The sequence below is a fragment of the Laccaria bicolor genome, genomic scaffold (assembly GCF_000143565.1).
Source record: "Laccaria bicolor S238N-H82 LACBIscaffold_17 genomic scaffold, whole genome shotgun sequence".
NCBI classification, from domain to species: Eukaryota; Fungi; Basidiomycota; class Agaricomycetes; order Agaricales; family Hydnangiaceae; genus Laccaria; species Laccaria bicolor.
In genome coordinates, this window is record NW_001889888.1 from 527,600 (window position 1) to 547,947 (window position 20,348).

The window sequence follows — 20,348 nt, forward strand, 5'->3', positions numbered from 1 at the left end:
CGTCGTCGGGGACAGGATTGAACAATAGTGTGCTGAATCTCGAGGATCAGCAAATTCTGGTTCAGTCTAACTCCACCTCCTCTTGTTGAAATCAGCTTGATATACAATTCTGTTGCGTTTTCGTTATGACCAGGAAAGGGTAGGAGGAGTATCTGTCAAGAGTTGCGACGTAGTGTACGAAGCTACGCGATTACTTCTCTATGAAGGAGCTATCTCCCATCCTAATCGTGGAAAGCTCGTGAGAGTCGAAACTTGACGTCTCCGTTTTTCTTGCTCGTGTCACAGGACCAGCAAACGTCCCAGACGAAGACTGGGTAAATTGAAGGGTCCGTTTGCTGACGTTCGGGTTCATTGTCTCCTTGGACCATGCGCGCCCGCGAAGGACCCGGATAAAAATGAGCTGGGGAGCCAGAGCCTAGAGAAGGGGTACGTGAGGATCATTCCGTCGGGATAACATATAAGAAATATACCTGAACTTGGGGAAGAAGTGGGAAGAACAAAGTCATCGTGGTGTTGCCTTGGGCGTACAGGGCGATCAATACCATGCTAACCAAGGCCGTCGGGAGGGCTGATTCGACTAGCATGGCAGCGACGCTGGTGTACTCACGCCCATGTGTATCACCCATGATTGAACGAATCTTCCTCCTCGCTAAAAGAAGACGGGTTATGATGATGGTGGTGACAAGCATGTTGAGTGTCATGGTCAAAGAGAAGTAAGGCAGCCCAAACTTGACAGTGTTTGCGGCCCAAAGGCTAGAAGCGGGTTGGGAGGCAGCAATAGTCTGGAGACATGACAATACTTTTCAGGATGTAAGCGGCGAAGTATTCAGCGTTATGATACAAGCTTACCTGTCGAGGCGATGAGCATCAAGATGGGAAGGATGATTACATAGTAATTGCTATTCCAGACTACCCAACACCGGTATATCTGAAGAACACTGTTTAGTATCTCTTCTTGAGTAAGACCGTTGATACGCACCAGTAACGAATCAACCAAAAAAGTAATTACGAGGCCGGCAGAGTTCCCGATCGTGTCAACAGGTAAGGCTTCTTGCTCGTTAATAAATGCCAGAGGGCCTGACGGGCTGTCGTCAACATTAACGCTCTTTGACCCCTTGACCGGAGACCTACCGCCTTTATAATTTCGCTCATCGATCCATGCTAGTTCATTGAAGTTGATGTTGCACGCGATAGTAACCGCTGCGAGAATAAATAGCACGGTAATGTAGATCTGCTGCATCCAAGGAAATTTCTTCGATCGATACAAGTGGTAAGTGCATGTGGCATAGACGGCCATATGTACGCCTGATCATCTTGTTAAATCTTATTGCAAAATCGGAGAAGAAAACATACCGAAAGCCATCGAACCAATGTTGACACCAGCATTTATGACTTGTTCTAGCCACAAGGATGCTTGAGGCTCGTCAGTAGCCCACGACGCTGGTAAAGAAGGCATGCTCTCCGCGGTCACTGGTGGGGGTGAAAGTCAAGTGAGCATGAAGTTCGAGAAGGCCTAGTTATAGATCGAAGTACTTAGTTGCCATATAGTCGTAGCGGTTCAAATGCGAACGTGTGCTTTCCTAAGTGGGAGTCTTCCAGCCTCAGTCCTGGATGACTCTCTGATGATCATCACAGATGTGTCTGCGTGGTCGGAACGCCACGACGCTGGCGTTTCTCATTTAATGTAACAGCGAAAGAGAACAAGGATTAAGTCTCCCATGCAAATGACCGGGGTATCGTTGTTGAACCATTTTGAAGCTTCAGCTAGAAGTTGGGTTGAAGTTATCCCCCGGCGCCCGCCGGCGACCGGCCTGGTCACGTTTAAATTGTTCGCTCCAAAAATAATCTCTCTGGAGCGTTAAGCCACTCTGTGCTCACTAGCCACACGCCAAATGCCCACTCAAAGAAGTAGTGAGGATGCCATAAGACTTGATGAACGGGAAAGCACCGCCGGTCCGTGTTGGAAATAGAGGATGAACTACTATTATGTACAAGTTTCTACAGTCCTTATATACCTAATTACTATGTATCTACCATGTTCTAGTGTTATCTACATACTCGGGATTACTAAGTTAATAGTCCGATATTACTAATTAATCAAGTGCGAGAATGTACTGGTAAATGCCGGAGTGTACTATTCCAACACTCCTCCTCAATTCGGCATTTCCGAAGAGCTTTCAAAATAAATCCTAAAAATAGTTCCTTCATGTCTGTGCTGGTCACGTAGCATCAGCACCAGAATATCTGTAGATCATTCCTTAGATCTGCAGTCTTTTGCCTGATAGGCATCCCAAAATATATTTTCCCCATTTCGGCAGGAGCTCCTCCTCAACTGCTTACTTGCTGATAGCCTGGGAAATTCCATAATTCCTTCAATAACATGCATCACCCAGCGATGTAATTGCAAATTGTGATGTTTCCTTTGTCGGTGAATCATTGATATCTTTTCCATCAGCTGTTTTGACGGCTTTGCAATGTCGTGAGATATGTCCGGTGCGTCCACAGCGATAGCATGTGCGATTATCAATTAATCCTTCACGGCGATCCTGATTTGGGCCTCTGCGCCCACCTGGTCCCTTTCCATCATTATTGATGCCATTACTATATAGGGCAATCTCTGTGCCTGGCCCTCCTTTTCGTCGTTCCTCCTCGAGCAATGCACTTTTAACATCAGTGGTTTTTAATTCTTCCTTTGATGCGATAAGTGATGTAGCTATGCTTGAGTATTCATTGTCCAAATTGAATATGAGGACATCTGTAATGTCTTGATCTGAGAGTGATACTCCAATGGCATTGAGTTTTCTCGCAAGATCTGTGATGCCGTTGACATAAGCGGAAATTGATGCGCTCGTGTCATGCTCAAATCCATAGAATTGCCGTTTAAGGTTAATGCGCATGGATCGACTGTTCTTCTCGTAAATATCCTTCAGCGCTTTCCACGCTTCTGGTCCATTTTTAGCGTCGCGTATGTATGTGTATTGGCTCGGCTCGACGGTAAGCGCAATCAACGTGAATCCTTCCTCGGCTTTAGTCTCCCATGATTTCTCTGCCTCCTTTGTGGATGGTTTTTCTTCTTCCCCTGAAGTCACCTTCCAACATCCCTTCTGCCGAGTCACTATACTGACTGCAAACTTCCAGTCATGATAATTCTCGCTATTAAGCTTTGTGATGGTTGCAATGATTCGATCACTTGACATGATGCTATAAATAGCTACGAGATAAGATGGGGCAGCAAGTGCGCAAGTGCAGTAAAAGCGGTGAGTCTCTTTACGGGGGGCCGGGGCCCATAACCTGTTGGAAATAGAGGATGAACTACTATTATGTACAAGTTTCTACAGTCCTTATATACCTAATTACTATGTATCTACCATGTTCTAGTGTTATCTACATACTCGGGATTACTAAGTTAATAGTCCGATATTACTAATTAATCAAGTGCGAGAATGTACTGGTAAATGCCGGAGTGTACTATTCCAACAGTCCGCTCTGTCAACAGACGATTCGAAACACCGGTTATTCGAGCACCATGTGCTACCACTGGCATGGCTTGATTTCGAAAGATAATTTAGAAACGACCGAATCATTATTATGCGATGTGCTTCTCCTCTTTCATGGGGACGATGATCAGCGGAAACTCAAAGCTTATCTGTGAACTCCCAACAGGCACTAGATGCAAACATCTTGTCCCATTGATTCCCTCCCCACGTAGCAGTCGTGGAGAACTTCTCGTGAGTTCAGAAAATATCTTGGGAGTAAGCTCAATGATTTGCAGGCTCTCTACGTCAACTAGTAGTCGATCTACAAGTGTTGCACGAAATGCATAATCGAACCATGCAAGGTAAGGTAAACTGCGACTCTCCTGGCGGACTTCAGATCTTTGAGATCATGTCAGGTTTGAAATGCAACTTCATATGCCTTCTCATGTTCACATTTCTTCCGACAACTATCTTTTTGGCTGCTTTCTATACCTCTGGGCCCATCCGACATGGAGGAACGCGCGAGTATTGTGGGTCATATCCTAAAATCCGTTGCACTCGTGCTTCATCTTCACTTGCAGTGTATGAAGGCTCCGATTATCCCCAGAGATGGGATATTCTGCCCTTAGAAAACGTTCAAATAACAATCGAGAATTCCGTACATTTTGCGCTCGACTCTCCCTTGGGTGGTTTGGAATGGAACAGCACTCTTCCATCAGGAGGCGGCTTTCTGTACTTGGGAGAGAATCTGGAGCAATTCAGCATCTCCACATTTCACCAGCTACGATGCCTTGACATTGTACGCCAGGGCTTGGTGAAGTTCCGGAATGAAGGGCGACGGCGCACACCCAACGCTCTTGTTCATCACTGTATGAACTACCTTCGTCAGATGATACTATGTCGGTCTGATTTGCGCTTGGAGCACGGGCGCCATCTTTTGAGGGGGATAGCGGTGTCGGACGTGACGCACAGTACGTGCAAGGACTGGGGTCCTGTGTTCAAGGCTGCGGAGGACAATTATCGCAATTATGTCCAGAAGTTATCTGGGAAGAAACATGTATGAAAGGCTTAGCTTGGATGTAACTCTCTTTAGGCCTCAGAACACTGGAATTTTTTTGCGAAGCATGCAGCAGTATAAAAACCTCATCTGCCAGTGTATCGTATCATACTACATTAGATACCAATTTGACGCCAGCTCCTGAATATTTTGAAATTTGCGTGCCTCTCAAATTGGCGGAGCTACCTCGAAAAAAATCGAATCTTCTGAGCCGTACGTGTCTCTCCCATCCATTTATAGCTCTAGAATTTTCGAACTTACTATGCAGACTGATCAATGCTTCTGATATCGCAAAGAGTGCATGTGCAACTCCTTGATGTAATCAGTTCTTTCGACACGCCTACCGCCCATCTGACTCCGCTTATCCTCGCGCGTGGTAGCTAACCTTCCAAGCGTGGAGTGGTCAAGTGCCTGCCATCCGAATCAAGAAGTAAGCCAAATCTCTGGGTCGCCAGCTGTTCATTTGCGTGATGGTCAAACTAGCACTCCGAACTTCAACGTCGACAACAAAACCAGTTTTTCCTTTATGTTCTCGAAATCCGCCATCTCATTTATTTTATGCGTTTGGGGCATCCTCAACTTGATATATATCTCCATCCGTACGCAGATACGTCCACCCGTTGGCGAAGCCTATAGTAAGTAGTCGATGATCATGACGCTTCCCCGTCGTTGGAGCCAACTTGAAGTATTAACGTAAAATACCAGCATATCATGGACACGATTATCCAGAGACACTTCCACTCCCTTTCGACCACCTCGAGAATGTGTTGCTCACAGTCGAGGAGAGCGACCGATTCACACTCACGGGGCATCCATCTGATCCACAGTGGGCTCGACTGGCTCCAGCCTCTGGAGGATACGTCAGGCTAGGTCCAGAAAACCGCCTCTTCTTGGTCTCCATGTTCCATCAACTCCATTGTCTTCGCTTCTTCAATTGGGCCTTTGACCCAGAGTTTGAAGGACTCTACAAAATTTTCGCCACTGAGGATCACAGCGCGCATTGCCTCAATTATCTTCGGCAGATGATCCTTTGTTCTCCGGATTTAACCCTGGAAAAGGGAGACTTCCGGACGCGCAATTTTGCACTGGAGAGGAGCGGTTCCACGCATACATGCCGTGACTGGAGCACAGTGTATAATGTGATGGAGGACAATTGGGATCGGTGGAAAAACAGGACATCATGATCCAACCTCTAGAAACGGGCCTGAAGGTTCACTTGTGTTGTGAAATTTGAGGGTGTTGAATACCACGGAGTATTTAATAAATCTTGAACAATTTACCTCTTTATACTACCGGCGACGGTGGAATATATTGGAACGAGTAGCAGTACTATGAACAGGAAAATATTCTTTTTTTCAGCCACACGTCAGAATTTGCTCCTCATGGTTAAGGACAAAATGACCCACCGCAATAGCATGAGTCCCACCGGGACTAGGAAACACCGCCTCCCAGGAAAGTTAATAGCATTGAAACGCGTAGACGTGAAAACCTCCCACGTAAGTACATGCCTTCCCCAATATCAATGATCTGATTGAGCAAACTTAGCTCTTAGTTGTGGGAAGTGTGCAAGAGACTCACAACGAAAGGAAATAGTTAATCAGGCAGTTGTAAAGTTCTTGCATCACGATTCGAAAGACAACAGCATCAGAGAAAAGATCACGATCCAGGCCACACAACGAACACTATTTCAGAAGCATCAGCAATTTTTGTTTCGTTAGTATCCTGATAGACACGACCGCAGCTAGGAAGTCCAAGGAGCTCCCAAACGCCATCACATAGGAGTCGACGCTACTAGTGTGCAACGCGATGTCAAAGTTGTGGGTCATCGGCGAAAGATAACAGGAGCCGCACCTCATTGATGAAAGCAAGTATTCCTGGGTATCGACGTTGAATGTCTCCGGAGTTCACGTTTAAACGGACATCCATCTCATCTTCGGGTACGGGTAAATCTGAGGTTGGTGGCGATAACGGATGGTAGACATAGTCATCGTCATCTGCCATCTTTCTGCGCGGAGACAAGATGTTTTTGGAAAGGGGGGAAGACATTGTGCGACTAGGTGAAGGATAGGCGTTGGACGGAAGCGACCGCGATCTAAGATTTTGGGATTGTCGAGTAGGAGTACTAGAGCCATTGCATTCCTGAGTAGTTTCGGTACGTCCTGCGTTCGGAAGGGGAGGTGGAAGATAAGTAATTGTTCTCAGCTTTGACGTAGCACTCATTCCGATCGGTTTGATGGAAGACTTGTCCGTCATCAATAGACCGGGCAAGCGAAAGGGTTTAGTTGTTTTGAAGGTCGTAGTAAGACTGGGTAAAAAGTTAGTGAGCTCAGTAAGACGCGCTGCTTGGTAACCTCGAACCTGGGTTTGAATTTCTTCCGAGATGGAAGAGTACTCCATTCCTCGTCACGATCCGCAACCGAGACGTCATATGCATTTTTTCTAGGACGTTTTTTGGTATCCACGATCGGTATCTTGCGCGTGCGCGCAGAATAATGAGGAGAACCCTGTTCCACGAGACCCGTGTAGGGTTGCTTTACGTTTTTCGAGGTACGATCAAACATCCTTTGAGCTGTAGGGAATTTCGTAGTGGAGATATCGTCCTCCTCTTTGGGGTGTAGCGACGATGAAGCCAGATTGCTAGGAGACAGACGAGGAAGGGTTTCTACGGGATCTCGGTATGAATAATCTCCAGTGGGTTCATCTTTGACTGGGCGGTACGCTCCGATGAACGGCCTTGGTGTACCCCTGACTAATAAAACGATGTTAGTAAGTTCCTATCGTCGAGTTTAAAGAGAAAATACCCCAACTGAAATGAGACCCTTCCGCCTCTTCGGAAAATGGCGACGGTGAAAGCGGTTCCGTTCTCATATCAACGGAGACCAGGTGGCCAGAGGTTTCTGCAAAATCTCGGGAGCCGTAGTGTTCCATGGGTTCGTCCTTGACCGGAAAGTGCGCGATAGACGACGGCCTCAATCCATCTCTGGCTAATGGAACTGATTTAATCAGATTCCGTAAGCAAGTTCAAAGAGATAGATGTTGAACCAACAGGAATTAGACACAACACCTTGGGAGTTTCTTGTTCGACCATCCCTCCTCTCTAGCAAAATAAGATTAGACGACGATGCGTGGTATTGATCTGGAATGTCGCCAGAATGGAAGGCAGGCTCAGAGATATCATAGCGTTCGTCGTATAGCAACGGTGAATAAGACTCCGCAGCAGGCCCGTTTGACGGAGAGGTTAGTACAGCTGATTTCGATGAGACGAGGGCACCATAGATTTGGGAAAGGTCTTGGTCTTGAGAAGCGTTATCCGTCAAATAAGCAAATTCTGGGTGCCGAGAAAGAGAATTAAGCAGTGAAGCCTCTTGGGGTTGGGATATATGCGCGCCTGAAGGCCGTATATGCGTTTTCTTCAAGGAGACGGGCGAGGAATGGTTCGATGACTTCCTAAGAAAATCCTCTGAAGCTAGCGAAGCAGAGGGATTAGGCCTAGGCGCGACGAGTCTCCGTGGGCCGTGTGTTCTCGTAGCTTGATGAAATGCGGCAGAGTTAAGCGCCAACGGTCGCCCAGATGTCCCAAGTTTCTCGCCACTATGTGTTGCCAGAGTCATGAAAGGGGGTTTCTCCAGTTGGTTGCTGACATGGACGGGTTTTGGTGCTGGTGGTCGAGGTGCCAATTTCAAAGCAGGCGCCCTTCCCCTTGTGGCCGAGTGAGCCTTTTGCGCTTGCCTCTTGAATCCGTCGACTATAGTCAACGGAGCCTTCAACTTCGGGGCATCTCTAGAGAACGCAGGTTCAGGGCGCGTCGCTGGTTTGTCGACCTTATTAACAGTACGAGCGGCAGCGTTGATCTTGGCTATGCTGAAGGGATTCGGCTTGTAGACGGCGGTTTCTTGTCGTTCAGATATGTCAAGGTCCTTGACTAACTTCGCTTCTTCAGACTCCTTCTCCGCAGGAACAGCAGGGCCTTCTTCTGAATCGGAGTCAGTGTCATACACGTTGAAGTGTGATGTCCTGAAGTTGAATGCCCAATCGGCCGAGTAATTTTCCTTAGCCGACGTTGTAGACTTCATGACGGAAACAGACGCCAGGTTGGGAGTAAAAAACAGCAGTTGGACTCGGAAGAGCAGGCAGCTTCAAAGAGAGTAGCAAACGGAATCCCACATGTCTGGAGAAAAGATCGAGAAAAGAGTAGAGTGCCAAGAAGGCAACGCCATTGGCCGCTGGCGCATAACATTGTTAAACATTAGTGCGATCCACAAGACACCGCTTGCTTCGGTTGGACATCGCAGCGGCTACTGTACTTAAATGTGACAAAAGCAGAGTAAAATAACAAGCCAGGTTGTGGGCCCCATGAACAAAAAATGCCACCATCAGCTGCGTTTGCCTGACTCAAAGCCTGACTGGGAGTAAGTAGAACATGATCCGAGTCGTCGCGACTTTTGGCGTAGGCGAATAAACATGGAAGGGAAAGAATAAATAACCAACAGCGCGAACAAGAATGTGCCTCAGTCATTTTGTTGTGATAAAGGCGGCTTGCATCGAATGAACAAGATCCCTAATCAAGAAAGCGAAGTCATACAAAAACATGCAAAAGAAAAACGAAACATCATTGAACCCCCCTCATATCCCAAAAACCTTCTTAAAAAACCCCTTCGACTTCTCGTGACTCTCAACCTCATCATCAAACGAAATATGAATACTCCCATCCTTCGTCTCAGCCGTCAGCTCGTCGCCTGCCCAGCCCTCCTCACCATCCTCCCCCCATTCCTCAGCGACAAATTCACCAAGGAAACATTTTCGGATGCCTTTATTTTCTGAGAACGTGGTGACCTGCGCTTGCACCTCCTCCGAGAAGCGGATTTTGCCGTCCTTGATTTTGAGGAGTAGTGCCCCATGGAAGGAACGAGGGATGTGGAGGAGGATGGATCCGTCTGAGGTGATGGTTGTTAAGCTGATAGGGCGGCGGGGAGTGGAAGGCGTGGAGGCGTCGTGCTATATGATACAAAACGTTAACTTCACAAAAAATACTTTCAAGTGGAGAAAGGAACAAACCAATTTAAACGCAACCCTCCCATCGCTCGTCTTTGCGTGAAATACCACCTTCTTCCTTTTCCCCTTCATATCAACGCTGTCGGGGACAGAACAAGGGACGATTGTCACGTCCGCCTCGATCTTTCCGTCTTTTGTCTTTAAGAAAAAGTTCTCCCTCGCATCTTCGCTCACTCCCTCCGGAAGAGGCGGGAGTACGGAGCAGGGAATGGAAAGGGACGGGTCGATCACCCATGTCCCTTTAATTGAACCGTTGCGCTGGGAAATAGAGGAGTAGTTTGTGGGGCGGACAGTTGGGCGGGATGAGGAGGAGGATGCTTCGGGGGGAGAGTAGGTTGGCGGAGGGTCGTTCTATGAATACAAAGAGCATTCAAAATGAGTACCGAGACGAGATAGGGCGTTGTAACGCGTACAGTAGCAGAGTCCTCGGCATTGTCGATCTTCGCATCGGCCTCCTCTTGTTTCTTGATGATCATGACTGTGATTTGGGAAGCAGGAACTTGGGTATGGGTATGAAGCTGATTGGAAGGAGCCAAGGGATTTATATCGCCTTCCAGACGCAGCCAGCGTCATTAAGCGTTCGTCCGCAGCAACATGAGGACAGTTCTACGCAGGAACACATGATCGGAATGAAAATCTAGAAAACTGCGATTGAGGCTAAGTGTCATTGGCGCGAGGCGCAGCTCATTCCAGCCGTTGTACTTACGCGTTTGACACACCGCCGCAGTGCAAAGATTTCGATTGCTGAAGGTGGTTCGGTGCAGAGACATTGCCGTGTAGATCGGAATTCCCACAAGGGTATTACAACTTTTTTTCCTCCCACCATCTCTTCCGACGTCGCAACGTTGCCCAAATTTTGAAGTCAACATACCAAGATACCCATCTCCATCTCCACCACAAGTCATGTTTCCATGTTCCTCATCCCAAGAACCCGAACTCTCTCCATTCTCCACCTCCCTACCCGCTCCCTAATCCTCCGAACGCCCCAAACCCGGTCCGTCACCTCCAGGTCTACGAAAGACGAAATAAGCCGCCTTAAGAATCCCTCTCGTGGCGGGCGTAACCTCTCCGAGCGGTACCGCGCCCTTGAGCGGGCTCTGCGCGGTAAAGAGGCGTTCGCAAGGGGGAAGGAGGAATTAGTGCACCACGTACCCATCATCTCAATTTCGGTGCAAGATGAAAATTTGAGGATGGAGAATATAGAGACTTTTCATGGGTTTATGGTACCGCAAGAGCCCAAACCACCCGCGGACGATGGTACGTTCCTCCCGAACAACCCACATCCTGACATTTTTATAAATCATATCACAGAATGTTGCATGTCCGGCTGCGCCGTATGTGTATACGACCTATATGAAGAATCGCTAGCATCATACGAAGACTCCATCACCGCACTACGCAAGTCCCTCGGAGCCCTGGGTATACTTCAAGATACGTGGCCCCTTAACATCCGGCCAAACGTTGAGAAAACCACTCCGGAGAGCAGGAAGGGGGTTATTTTGAACGCGTTTGAGGAGATGGAGAGGAAGTTGAAGGAGAAGAAGGAGAAGGAGGATGGGAAGAGTTAGTTTTCGTTCTTATACCTATCTCTCTATACACGATAGACTAATTAGATGTGAATTTTCTTTGTGCTTTCAAAGGTGCCTCCGTCCGTCCGCCTCCCTCCCGCTGAGTGACTGGAAGCTGTCCGACCAGCCAAAAAGGCAAGTTAAGCGATCCCTGGGCGACGACGTCAAAGAGATCTACGAGGGTTTGAGGTGGATCCTCTTTGGCAACCGATGAAGTTCAACTTCATGCGCTCCGGGCCCCTGCTTTTACGCTCTATCCTGCCGCTCAAGCCGAGGTTTATGGACGTCTTACGCGAGGATATCATCTACTCTAGTACTCCCCTGCCACTTCCCGTCAAAAGGATGCCATCCTTCGGAGCCATGTCCTCGTCTTTCTAAGATGCGCCTCCTCCGAAGACTAGGCTCTACCTCCAAGTTGAAACCCGAACAACCGTCGTAAGCATCCCAGGCATGACGAAGACGACTTCCTGTGCCGAACGATCCTCATTGAGAGCAACTGTCTCTATCCCGTCCTTCCGTTCATGCCACGTACTCCAGGCTACTCGGACCAAGGGGGCCATGCCCGTTGTCGGGGCCACCTAGAAACACTGGAGAAACCCAATGTCGTTGGTTATCATGGTCTCCTCAAGATACACGCGCTCTCTGCGTTGAGCCATCGGAGCTGTATCGTCATCTTTCCCGGCCGGTGAGCTCCTTCTCCGCCCTATGGCCAAGTTTAGGTTGACAGAGCGGGTAGAATCCTCTCCCACCTTCAGGTTGACATCAACCACCGCGTGGGGTGCTCATGTTTATGGGTTAACCAGTCGCCCTTTAATGGAAAGTGGGACCACGCAATCATTTGAATCTTGAGTCCTCCACAACGCAAAACGCAACTTCTGAAAATGCATTTGTGCTCGTATTGGAAACGCAGCGGGCGCGGTCGTTTTATTGATCCCCTCAGTTACGCATCACTTTCGCCCTCACATCTCAAATCTCCATCCCCTCCTTTCTCACATGCTGCCTCCAAGGTCCTCTCGCTGTTAAAGTTACATCCGAAAAACGCTGATGGATTGAAATGGCCTCCTACGTGATTGACTATCACTGGAGGCAAATGCATCTGCACCCTTGCGTTGCGGGAAGTAGGGACGTTTTCGCGCAAGTGTTGGAGACCTCGAAGCAACGCAGGAGCCCGAGCCTTGGTCGTCCGAGCTGACCAACCTTTCAACATCATTGTTGATCCCTCCCAATCCCCTCCCTTACGCATACTACTTTCCTCAATGGGTCTTTTCCCAAGTGAATCCCAAATTAAGATACAAACCAGGATCGTAAGCATGGAATAAAGCTCAGCGGCTTCGCCAGCAACCGGACCATCCTTCTCCTAAATCGTCACATGAGTCATGACGTATGTTTGTATATGTGTTCCCATAACGTGCTGTGAATCGGCTCTCTCAGGACTTTCAACTACATAGGCTCAGTCGCCCTTTGCGTACGTACTAGAACAATGGATGGGTGAGCTACACACTCTTAAAACAATCGCTTGTTGTGAACTTACTGACATCCTTTGATCTCAGTGTCACGTATACTAGTATCGCCGGAACCAGTCTCTTTCAGACAGAGGAGGGATATTTTGGTTCCATATCCCAAGTCTCCCCGGCTGATGGGTCCCATCGTGGCACGAAGACATTCTCAATATCCTCAGTTTCGAAACTCACCGAACTTATTGAGCCGACGCTATCCCAATTCTCCACAAGAGCAGAGTATTGCACAATGTCCATCGGATTGGTCGATGACTCGAATAGAGAAGACATCCGTGATTCTTTGAACGCAATAAGCGAATCTATTGGTCGGCGGAATGGCTTTCCATATCCAGTCAAACAATATGAAGTGACTCACGCAGATGCTTATTGTGGGACGCTCCCGTCCGATGAGAGTATCTTCTATATCATGTTTCTTGACTTCGCCCCCAATCGTATAGCATCCGAAACTTTGGTGACGGTATATGACGATGACGATGAGGATGGGGGTAGGAAGGTGCTCAGGATTTGGGAAAGCAACGTTAGCATCGCAGAGTCTGTTTCTCTGGAGGACGCGATCAGCAGCGTTGCTGTCTATGCCGGTGAACCGCCTCTTTCTCGCATTGTGCTCATCAATCCCCCTCCATCCCTCACTCCGACACTTCACGCCACACTTCCCGAAATTCACCCTGGTGTTCCCATCATCGTGTCTTCAGCCTCGGATATATCTCAAGCGCTCGCTACACATCAATACCTAGAATTTGGTAGATGGTCAAATTGCTGTTGTTTCAGTGTGGGTACTCGGATTTGCCCTCCAATCTGCATTGCCTCCGCCACAGGCGTTGCCATGCCCTTAGTGGATCTGTTGGTAGATTGGGATGAGGATTGCCCTCAGGAAAGAGTTTTCTCCACATCAGTGGACAATCAGACGACAGCTACACTGCGGCTTTTGTTGGGTGACCACCCTTTAGCAAAAGATAACGTCGAGCGGGGCGTCATTGCCTTGGAAGGATTGGATCCAAGGCCGAGGGGTGTTGGGTGCATCCAAGTCACGGCGACGTCCTTCCCTGATATGCAAGGATTTTGGAATATGCTTACAGTCAAAGTGGAGCAGCTGACGGAAGATGGGCAAAAGTGTCCTCGGACAACAAGCAAGATGTTTATTTTTCCCCATTTCTTCCCCAACATCCGGGACGAAAAAAGATATATGTTTGATGCCCGGCGTGGATACGAATACAACTCGGAAGAGGTCCAGTGGGAACTTCCGGAATGAATTTCCCCTCCGAAATATGCAGACCTTACAGTCAATCAAATTTGATGATGGAGACTCATAGTGGGTGACTTCCCGTAACACAAATTCGCTAGATTTAAATAAATCGACGAGATCTAGGGTCTTTTGCCGGGATGCCGAGTCTTGTAAGGGTTCGACTTTGATGGAGGCCCTGGTTGGCACCCAGTTATAAACCTTAATCTATTCAGAGGGTACAGACCCCTCGAATAGATTTCAAACGCTGGAATCAACCCTGCCATCACGACACCTTTCCTTCCTGGGTACGTTTTCTTCCCACCTAGCTTAGTCAGCTCTACCTCATCCCTCTCTACTCTCCTACGGCTGAGGGCAGTCTGCTCTCTCGTTATAATTTGAAGCCATTACAGAGTTTATTAGTAGTGCTAACGTCCTCTGGTTCCAAAATTTCCTCTCCGAAGCTGTTTTTCCTTCCACAAACAATCTTCTCAGCACATAACTCACAGAACCTCAGCATGTTCAGCTCAAGTTGACATTTTCTCGGCTTCATTTATTATGTGTCCTACTTTCTGGCTGATATGATTGAGCATCAACTATAATACACCCATCCATGGGCCTGTGTGTCCTCAAAACAGCTCAGATGAGAGGGAAGTAAGTTTATTCATGTGAGGTGAATAAATCTAATCAGTTGGCGTTACGGTTTATTTGCTTGATTAAATCGCAAGCCAGGGTACTCATTTCAAACTCCGATAAGGGTCAGATTTACTCGTTTATGTAGATTTATGTTACGGGAAGTCACCCAGTACTCATACGTCAACTGTCTTCAATATCCCCTTGAAGGATGATTTTGAGGTCACCCTCCTTTTGCAAATGCATAAGGCAAAGGATGCCGGTTTCACGCCCCTATTTCCGCATAGACAAGCATCGCAGCTTTCCTCATTGGAAGCTATGTATCCCAATGGGTGACTTCCCATAACATAAATTTGCTAGATTTAAATAAATCGACGAGATCTAGGGTCTTTTGCCGGGATGCCGAGTCTTGTAAGGGTTCGACTTTGATGGAGGCCCTGGTTGGCACCCAGTTATAAACCTTAATCTATTCAGAGGGTACAGACCCCTCGAATAGATTTCAAACACTGGAATCAACCCTGCCATCATGACACCTTTCCTTCCTGGGTACGTTTTCTTCCCACCTAGCTTAGTCAGCTCTACCTCATCCTCTCTACTCTCCTATGGCTGAGGGCAGTCTGCTCTCTCGTTATAATTTGAAGCCATTACAGAGTTTATTAGTAGTGCCAACGTCCTCTGGTTCCAAAATTTCCTCTCCGAAGCTGTTTTTCCTTCCACAAACAATCTTCTCAGCACATAACTCACAGAATCAGAGCATGTTCAGCTCAAGTTGACATTTTCTCGGCTTCATTCATTGTGTGTCCTACTTTCTGGCTGATATGATTGAGCATTAACTATAATACACCCATCCATGGGCCTGTGTGTCCTCAAAACAGCTCAGGTGAGAGGGAAGTAAGTTTATTCATGTCAGGTGAATAAATCTAATCAGTTGGCGTTACGGTTTATTTGCTTGATTAAATCGCAAGCCAGGGTACCCATTTCAAACTCCGATAAGGGTCAGATTTATTCGTTTATATAGATTTATGTTACGGGAAGTCACCCAATGAGAAGGATGTCGAAGGACCATTCACTTGAGGCAGGGTCCAATGTGTGATCTAGGCAAAGGTACCTCCATAATTGTCGACACTTGTTGAATAATAAAGCTGATGTGCATCCCGAAAATATTGATTATCAAAATCTCAAATTGATGAACAATAAGAACATTGAGCACAACGAGTGGTCATTTCCGTTATTTTATTCTTCAACATAATCTTCAGCTGAGTGGTGTTGCCATGGCTACCAAGATTATTTCCCAAAGAAATTGTTTAGATATGTAAATTGAATGTGCTCAACATTCTTATTGTTCTTCATTTTGTAATTTTGACAATTGATGTTTTCCGGATGCACACCAGCTTCTTTATTTTACAAATGGCCACAATTATGGAGGTACATATGTCCAAATTTGTCCTGAATATTCTTTGGACCCTGTCTCAAGTGATTCATGCTCGTTCCGAGCCGGCGCTGAGATGATGGGCTAATAATTTTTGGGTCCTTGGTAACATTCGAAGTGGCGGGACCGGCTGAATCAAGAGAATCTGACTCGCTTCTTCTCCTTACACCATCTACACATCTCAAACTACAACCTCCTCATGGATACTCCTCCTCCGTACACCCCAGGCTCCACCTTGACAATCAAAGTTTCTGAAGTCTACATCATCGTCACAGTAGAAAAGCAATTCACTCCTTACACATCCAGCCAGGTACTCGTCGTCCATGCAACTTCTACTAGTGCCAAATTACCACCAAACCACCCTCCACTCGGCACTCCTATAATTTTGAAAATTTACGATCCTCGCTACGTCGAGAACCGCGAAGCCTTCTATGGTTATGATGGCACCTTTTTTCCTGCGAAACCGTGGTCCTTAGAAGACGAAGAAAAAGCCACCGCCTATCGCGAAGCCATGGAGGATTGGAACGACCTAATTAGCGACGAGGTCGAGATGGCAAATCCGGGCATGGTCATTGAATTCAAATTATTTCTAAAGGCATACACTTCGTGGACTCGAGAGGTCAACGCCTACCTTGCACTTGCTGATTCTCCTCTTTCCGGTTTCTCTGTACCGACGTTGTATGGTATTGGGGATTTCATACCAGAAGAGCCACGCGCAATCGTACCCCGCATACTCCTTGAATATGTCCCGCACTCAACGTCGCTTGACAAACTCCAAAATATCAAACTCATGATCACGCCATGGCACATCCGCACTCTCCTTGCGGCCACTCGGAAAATGAATGAACTGGGAGTCGTTCACTGGGAGTTGCATCCTGGCAACATCCTTCTTTGTCCAGATCGTGTGGTTATTGTCGATTTTGGTAGGTCAACGACACGAGTACAGGAGGGGATTGATATGTTCTCGGATGATAAGTGGATGGTGAAGGTAGAGGATGGTTGGAATGAAAATACGGTGAGGATGTTGTTGGACGATTTGAGGGGGCACAAAGCACTTGCGCGTTTCACGTTGAAGGCAAACAGGAGGGTGGCCTCGGCACGCCTTGATCAAAATATCGAACCGCGCAAATGACAGGTCTAATAATTGCAATGTTGTTGTATGAAAATGCGATAGAATTGAAAAACGTATCTGCCGCCTGTCTGCGCATCAAGGAAGGGGCGTCGGGGAGTCTATGATCCACAATGGTCGATGAGTTTGAAGCATACAAAGTTGTTTTTTTGCGAATTAAAATTTCAATTCTTCGTTTCAACAAAATGCTCTACTGGTTCTAGAGCCGGGGATAATTATACGGGAGACAATTTGGCTACTTGAAATCGGACAGCAGTGTTATTTGTTCAAATGAGTGCTTTGCCCACTGTCAAACCGTTAGATTCCAGTGAGCGCCCCAGAGTAGATGCCCTGCAAAGGTTGTCGAGCTGATCTGAGTACTTCATCGCGCTATTCGTGTTGCCAGACGCCGAATAGAAATTCGCAACTATCCCTAGTAGCAAGGCCAGCGGAGCACTGTGAAGACCTTCTTTTTCAATCTCCGCTATCAGCTTGAGGGAGGCTGCGAGTACGTTGGGGCGTGATTGATCCTTCAGCCAAACGAGGTGCCCAACTTGTATTTTTCCGACGCGTTTTGCGAGCTCCGAGCGTAACGAGTCCGTTTCCTTGGTTGCTCCGACGCACCCAGGGCATACGCACACAATGCCGTAGGGTGCTAATTCCTCAGCACGCTCGCTCTTGGTTTGATAGATGTCGCAGTACGAATAGAACAACTCTTCTCCTTTTTTTATATCGCGAACTGCTCGGAGCTCAAAGGAAAGGGAAGCCATGTTGAAGCGATGATCAGTGTTAGGGGAGCAGCTGAAGATATCTCAGCTCAAGACTTGCTTGACGGTCGTATAATTCAAGTATCTCACCTGTGATTGACCCTCGACATAACCTTCAGAACAGCAGTATAAGCCCTGGTATTGTCGCCCTCGTGACCATTGTCGTACAAGCGTGGCACTTGATATCCATTGGTGCGAATGATCCCCAGAATAGGCCCACTCCCGTCTTCAGTATGGCTGTTCGCCACGCCATGAATGCCTCGCGGTTTTCATCACTCATCCTCTTCAATGCGATGCCAAGGCGTTCCTCCCACTCGTCCATACTAACCTGGATGATCTCCTCCTTGGAAAGACCCTTTGAGCCAGACCCGGCCGCCTGTTGAAAACCGCGTGGTGTAATCAAGAGAGGCCTCTCGGCGACAATGAGGTCTCCAGTGCGGACGGAACGCGTGGCGAACACCCCAAGTCCACCAAACGGCGAAGGCCCAACACGATGATTTACCTTTCCGCCTGCAGGTTTCTCTACCGGGCGCGGAAATCCTGGGGTGCTGAGGATTCGAAGCTTGATGTGCCCAGTCAAGATACACTCCGTCCAATTGTCAGGTTCATCATCCTGTGTAGCGTCCGAATCCACGCGTGGGAGAGTAGTGATTACGATCGTGTTTTCGCTGTAATCTACGGTGTCTCCGGAGGCTTCGCGACCGAAAACCTTCTTAGAAACAAAGCCCTCAATGGGCCGCGCTGTTACAATGTTAGGTTGCACAAAGTCAATCACAGAGGCTACGTTACCGGTCTTGGCAAGCTTCCCGTAAGGTAACTTGATGTGAGGTTGTGGAGCTAAGTTACAAATGTTCAAAATGGTGGGGTGAAAAACCATGATGAAGAATCCGACTAACCGAGAGAGCCATCTCCCTTGGGTGGCACTCGCGGGAGCCCTATACCCTCCGTCTTCTTCGCCTTTGCAGTTTTGAGAAAACCGCGCTTCATAAGTTATAAGTTGAGGTCGGAAGGTGGATGAGATGGGCTGGATAAAGGCGATTGATTAGATTGTCTAGATTGTCGCCTTCTTATATAGATGCTAACCTTGTGGTCATGTGCACAGAAAGGTCCATTAGAAGCCACCCAAACTAGGCACTATGAGTACCACTATCAAGAGTCGCCGCTAAGTTTGCATCCAGTTTGCATAGGCCTCCTCGATTAGTACCCCTGACGACGAGGTCACGAAGAATGACAGTACTAGTCTCCAGCACGAGTATTGAATATTGAATGTTGAATATTGAACAAAGACGCTGTTGTGGTTCTTGTGGGATGCTACAATCCTTTTGTGAAAATCGAAAGACGACAGAATAACGCGTCCATACATGCAAACATATACACATACCGGAGCGAATTCAACAACAAACAGACGTTGAACAGACGTGTATCCCACACTGCTTTGATTTTCAGGTTCATATGCTTTATGAACATGGTCCAAAGCAAAATCCAACGACTCTCACCATGGCACGACGACTTGACTCCAACCTGAGGCTTGAACGTGAACCGTCAACGGCTCATCGTCTTTCCGGACCTCGGAGAGACCTCAGAAGTTGATATCAAAGATGATGTTGAGTCGACGGGACTGCTTACGGGACCGGCTAGCCGTTTAATGGTGGAGGAAGGTGCGGAGAGAAGGACGGATTCCAGGAAGAACAAAACAAAACCGCCACTCGTACGTAGGGAACACTCCATGATCCGGATCTCCTGATGGGGCTGGGGCGCTTGCCCAGTAGTATAAAGGCCAACAAGAGGCGGTGTTCAACGTTCAACTCTTGCCTCCGATGCTCACATCGATCTTCTTCGGATTTCTCCTTTTCTCTATTCTCACCCGCGCATCGGTGTCAGACACTCTGCACCTCACAGCCATTGTAGGAAAAGATGGCGTCTCTCAAATGGAGTGCTGGTCTCTACTGCCCCGGTATGCAGTATCAAGCCAGGTGCGCCCTTTCAATTTAATCCTCATAAACCTGAAATTTATTCTTGCCAGTCCGGAACGGTGGGAAGCAAACAGCTTCAATTAGGTTTACTGGCAAACGGGTCATATACCATGTTCCCCCTCCCTGGGCCGTACAATGCTGGGTAAATTTGGTTGGTTTTGCGTTCTTTGCAATGCAAGTGTTGAACTCTCGTGATAGGTTGCACAATGCTCCAAATTTCCAGTAAGCGATATTTCATTTTGAACCCGTTCTATACACTCGAGCGTCTTCGCCAGATATGTCATTCTTCTCGCCGGAAATGCAACTGTGACCTTTCCCGAGCGTCCAACAGAAAGCTTGAGCATCAAAACGGGCGATATGCTCATCGCGGCGGACGTCCTCGGCACGTCTGCACTTGGTCATGAAACGGTTTGGCAGGGGGGTTCTGTCGCTGTCCAAGTTCCGTTTGAACCTGGATTTATTCCAGATCATCATACATCCCCTGGTTCTTGTCGGTAGCTGGCTGGGGTGTTCGTGTTATCTAGCGCCCATTGCTACTTTTGCTCTACC

General features: G+C 47.7%; 9 protein-coding genes across 9 annotated transcripts; 6 read left to right on the plus strand and 3 right to left on the minus strand.

Moving 5' to 3' along the window:
- Positions 1–190: 190 nt before the first annotated feature.
- LACBIDRAFT_299712 (uncharacterized protein) lies at positions 191–1,456 on the minus strand (the record flags this gene model as incomplete). Its single annotated transcript, XM_001882631.1, has 5 exons — positions 191–415; positions 471–799; positions 850–928; positions 980–1,305; positions 1,354–1,456. The coding sequence occupies 5 exons, from the start codon at positions 1,454–1,456 to the stop codon at positions 191–193; spliced, it is 1,062 nt and encodes a 353-aa protein (XP_001882666.1).
- Positions 1,457–3,921: 2,465 nt separating this feature from the next.
- On the plus strand, positions 3,922–4,539 carry LACBIDRAFT_299713 (uncharacterized protein; the record flags this gene model as incomplete). The annotated part of the gene is made up of 2 exons (XM_001882479.1): positions 3,922–4,006; positions 4,058–4,539. The coding sequence occupies 2 exons, from the start codon at positions 3,922–3,924 to the stop codon at positions 4,537–4,539; spliced, it is 567 nt and encodes a 188-aa protein (XP_001882514.1).
- A 360-nt stretch (positions 4,540–4,899) lies between these two features.
- LACBIDRAFT_299714 (uncharacterized protein) lies at positions 4,900–5,796 on the plus strand. Its single transcript, XM_001882480.1, has 2 exons — positions 4,900–5,168; positions 5,239–5,796. The coding sequence occupies exons 1-2, from the start codon at positions 5,060–5,062 to the stop codon at positions 5,715–5,717; spliced, it is 588 nt and encodes a 195-aa protein (XP_001882515.1). The 5' UTR covers positions 4,900–5,059; the 3' UTR covers positions 5,718–5,796.
- Positions 5,797–5,888: 92 nt separating this feature from the next.
- LACBIDRAFT_294600 (uncharacterized protein) lies at positions 5,889–10,086 on the minus strand (the record flags this gene model as incomplete). Its single annotated transcript, XM_001882632.1, has 9 exons — positions 9,999–10,086; positions 9,589–9,936; positions 9,185–9,528; positions 7,580–8,667; positions 7,335–7,517; positions 6,892–7,282; positions 6,385–6,838; positions 6,112–6,215; positions 5,889–5,964 (listed from the first exon to the last, which is right to left on the minus strand). The coding sequence occupies exons 1-9, from the start codon at positions 10,059–10,061 to the stop codon at positions 5,889–5,891; spliced, it is 3,051 nt and encodes a 1,016-aa protein (XP_001882667.1). The 5' UTR covers positions 10,062–10,086.
- Positions 10,087–10,496: 410 nt separating this feature from the next.
- On the plus strand, positions 10,497–11,257 carry LACBIDRAFT_299717 (uncharacterized protein; the record flags this gene model as incomplete). Its single annotated transcript, XM_001882481.1, has 3 exons — positions 10,497–10,842; positions 10,897–11,148; positions 11,199–11,257. 3 exons carry the CDS (start codon positions 10,497–10,499, stop codon positions 11,255–11,257), a joined length of 657 nt encoding a protein of 218 aa, XP_001882516.1.
- Positions 11,258–12,633: 1,376 nt separating this feature from the next.
- Positions 12,634–13,919, plus strand: LACBIDRAFT_299718 (uncharacterized protein; the record flags this gene model as incomplete). Its single annotated transcript, XM_001882482.1, has 2 exons — positions 12,634–12,641; positions 12,704–13,919. The coding sequence occupies 2 exons, from the start codon at positions 12,634–12,636 to the stop codon at positions 13,917–13,919; spliced, it is 1,224 nt and encodes a 407-aa protein (XP_001882517.1).
- Positions 13,920–16,150: 2,231 nt separating this feature from the next.
- LACBIDRAFT_328557 (uncharacterized protein) lies at positions 16,151–17,187 on the plus strand (the record flags this gene model as incomplete). Its single annotated transcript, XM_001882483.1, has 2 exons — positions 16,151–16,874; positions 17,126–17,187. 2 exons carry the CDS (start codon positions 16,151–16,153, stop codon positions 17,185–17,187), a joined length of 786 nt encoding a protein of 261 aa, XP_001882518.1.
- A 159-nt stretch (positions 17,188–17,346) lies between these two features.
- LACBIDRAFT_294601 (uncharacterized protein) lies at positions 17,347–18,813 on the minus strand (the record flags this gene model as incomplete). Its single annotated transcript, XM_001882633.1, has 4 exons — positions 17,347–17,860; positions 17,917–17,939; positions 18,155–18,663; positions 18,723–18,813. The coding sequence occupies 4 exons, from the start codon at positions 18,811–18,813 to the stop codon at positions 17,347–17,349; spliced, it is 1,137 nt and encodes a 378-aa protein (XP_001882668.1).
- An 830-nt stretch (positions 18,814–19,643) lies between these two features.
- On the plus strand, positions 19,644–20,297 carry LACBIDRAFT_388995 (small secreted protein; the record flags this gene model as incomplete). The annotated part of the gene is made up of 4 exons (XM_001882484.1): positions 19,644–19,799; positions 19,850–19,941; positions 19,998–20,021; positions 20,075–20,297. 4 exons carry the CDS (start codon positions 19,644–19,646, stop codon positions 20,295–20,297), a joined length of 495 nt encoding a protein of 164 aa, XP_001882519.1.
- Between the last annotated feature and the right edge of the window lie 51 nt (positions 20,298–20,348).

What these genes read in the sequence shown, in the direction of transcription:
- LACBIDRAFT_299714 (XM_001882480.1), top strand. Translation starts at nt 5,060, where the DNA reads ATGTTCTCGAAATCCGCCATCTCATTTATTTTATGCGTTTGGGGCATC. An exon ending in ACCCGTTGGCGAAGCCTATA is followed by an intron (nt 5,169 to 5,238) that starts GTAAGTAGTCGA and finishes GTAAAATACCAG; the next exon opens with CATATCATGGACACGATTAT.